The sequence below is a fragment of the Phytophthora parasitica genome (assembly GCF_000247585.1).
Source record: "Phytophthora parasitica INRA-310 unplaced genomic scaffold supercont2.18, whole genome shotgun sequence".
Lineage (NCBI taxonomy): Eukaryota > Oomycota > Peronosporomycetes > Peronosporales > Peronosporaceae > Phytophthora > Phytophthora nicotianae.
In genome coordinates, this window is record NW_008649004.1 from 294,565 (window position 1) to 296,471 (window position 1,907).

Below are 1,907 nucleotides of genomic sequence, written 5' to 3' on the forward strand. Positions count from 1 at the left end.
GCGAGGTTCCTTTATATGTATGACGCGCATGTTCAACTTTACTTGTTGCATTTTAATTAGAGTTAATCTCGTGGAACGATTCCAACCAAATCTCAGCGCCCAGAGCATCCCCGTATCAACGAAGTGCCATATCCCAGCTGTGTACTGTATCAGGGATGCAACCGAAAGCATCCCAACCTTGATTTATTTTAGTCTTAAGCTGGTAGGAGGTCTAGTCCTTATAAGCTCATGCAGTTGGGAACATGTATGTAACCTGCGAGCACCGCATATCCGTCGTCGTATTTATATAGGTGTAATGAAATATGGAAATGGTATAATGACACAATATCCCGGCGATGTGGTCGACGCATTGAACTAGGTCTACAGAGATTAATCAATGCTACGACTCATGCACTGTGTGTGTACTGGCACAGCCGTGACTTGCATGCACTTGATTTATTGTCGACGTGATATTACGAAATGATTATGGAGGTGGTATGATTATGGCGCCTGAGGTGAGTTCAATGACAATTGTATTTCTGAATCCTTCAAATTGTATTTAACGTTTTACTACTGTACTTCATACTGTATCACTTAATTAAATCCATAGAGAGCGACCTCACAGCTATCGTTTACTACGTGTTAGTACTAAATCCATGAACGACTCCAGTCTGGATACCTCCAGAATGGCGTCGTTCATCGCACGCACAATTTAGCTTCGTTAGCTTACTATGAAAATATTAATTCAATATTTGATTATAAACAACAGCTTTATCGATAATCCTGTATGTTATAACCACAAAACAGGAATATTACAGTAACAATTCGTGCTTTATGTTGAATTCTTTAATAATACCAAATTTTTATTCGACAGACTTCTAATCCTGATGCTAATTTACTTTTTTCCTCTAAAGAATCCTAGTATGCAAAGAGACTCGACTACTCCAACCGGCAAATTCGGCCCGGTTTATGGTGTAGTATAGTCTTAGCTGCTTGTTCGAGAGGATACTCGAATAATAACAATAAATTGATAAAATAAATCTAGCACATGGAACAGAGCCGCGTCCTGTCAATCCCTAGACCCGAACAACTTCAACCAGAAGCTTCAAATGCCCTATATTATGGTGTCGGTTCGTACAGCATGCCCTACCTTAATTAACCTCCCACAGCGCAAAGCTCACTTTGTGATGTTTACACTGCTATTGACAATGCAATTGTGATGTTTACACTGCTATTGACAATGCAAACAGCCCCAAGAGCTACCTCTACCGAGGTAGACCTCAAATTCAGCCCACCGATCCATCCGCTCATTCTCCAATTTACCGCTTTCTGCATAGCCCAAACTCGCCTCCGCCCACTTGGTCATCAGCTTTTCCACTTCGGCTTCAGCTTCTCTTCAATCTACAATGGCTGCTGGCGTCGTGGTGAACGTCCACAACAATGACGATGACGTCCCAACCGAAGGTTCGCGCACTTATGCCATCGTCGTATGCGTCTTCGCCGCTCTGGGTGGACTCTTTTTCGGCTATGACCAGGGTGTGACCTCGGGTATTCTCATCATGGACTCCTTCATCAACGACTACTGCGTCGGCTGGCACAACTTCACCTACGAGCAGTGCACCGCTTCCACGTCGGACCTGCCACATGAGTGGACGGACTTCACTGTCTGGTACAACATGGCGTACAACCTGGGTTGTCTCGCTGGCGCTTTCATCGGCGGCATCGTGGCCGACAAGCTTGGTCGTCGCTGGACCATTTTCACTGCTGGTCTGCTGTTCTGCATCGGCACGTCGTGGGTTTGCTTCAACAAGGCGCAGGAACACACGCTCATGTATATCGCTCGTGTGATCCAGGGCTTCGGCGTCGGTAACTCGTCGTTCTCACTGCCTCTGTTTGGTGCCGAGATGGCCCCCAAGGAGCTTCGTGGT

General features: G+C 45.5%; 1 protein-coding gene across 1 annotated transcript in view; it reads right to left on the bottom strand.

Annotated features, from left to right (window-relative positions):
* Positions 1 to 1,364: 1,364 nt before the first annotated feature.
* PPTG_22527 (hypothetical protein) overlaps positions 1,365 to 1,907 on the bottom strand; it is a gene marked incomplete at its 3' end in the record, with an annotated part of 9,251 nt that continues 8,708 nt past the window's right edge. The window contains exon 3 of the mRNA XM_008904770.1: positions 1,365 to 1,780. Within this exon, the coding sequence (XP_008903018.1) occupies positions 1,365 to 1,780 (416 nt within the window). The remainder of the gene's footprint in view (positions 1,781 to 1,907) is intronic.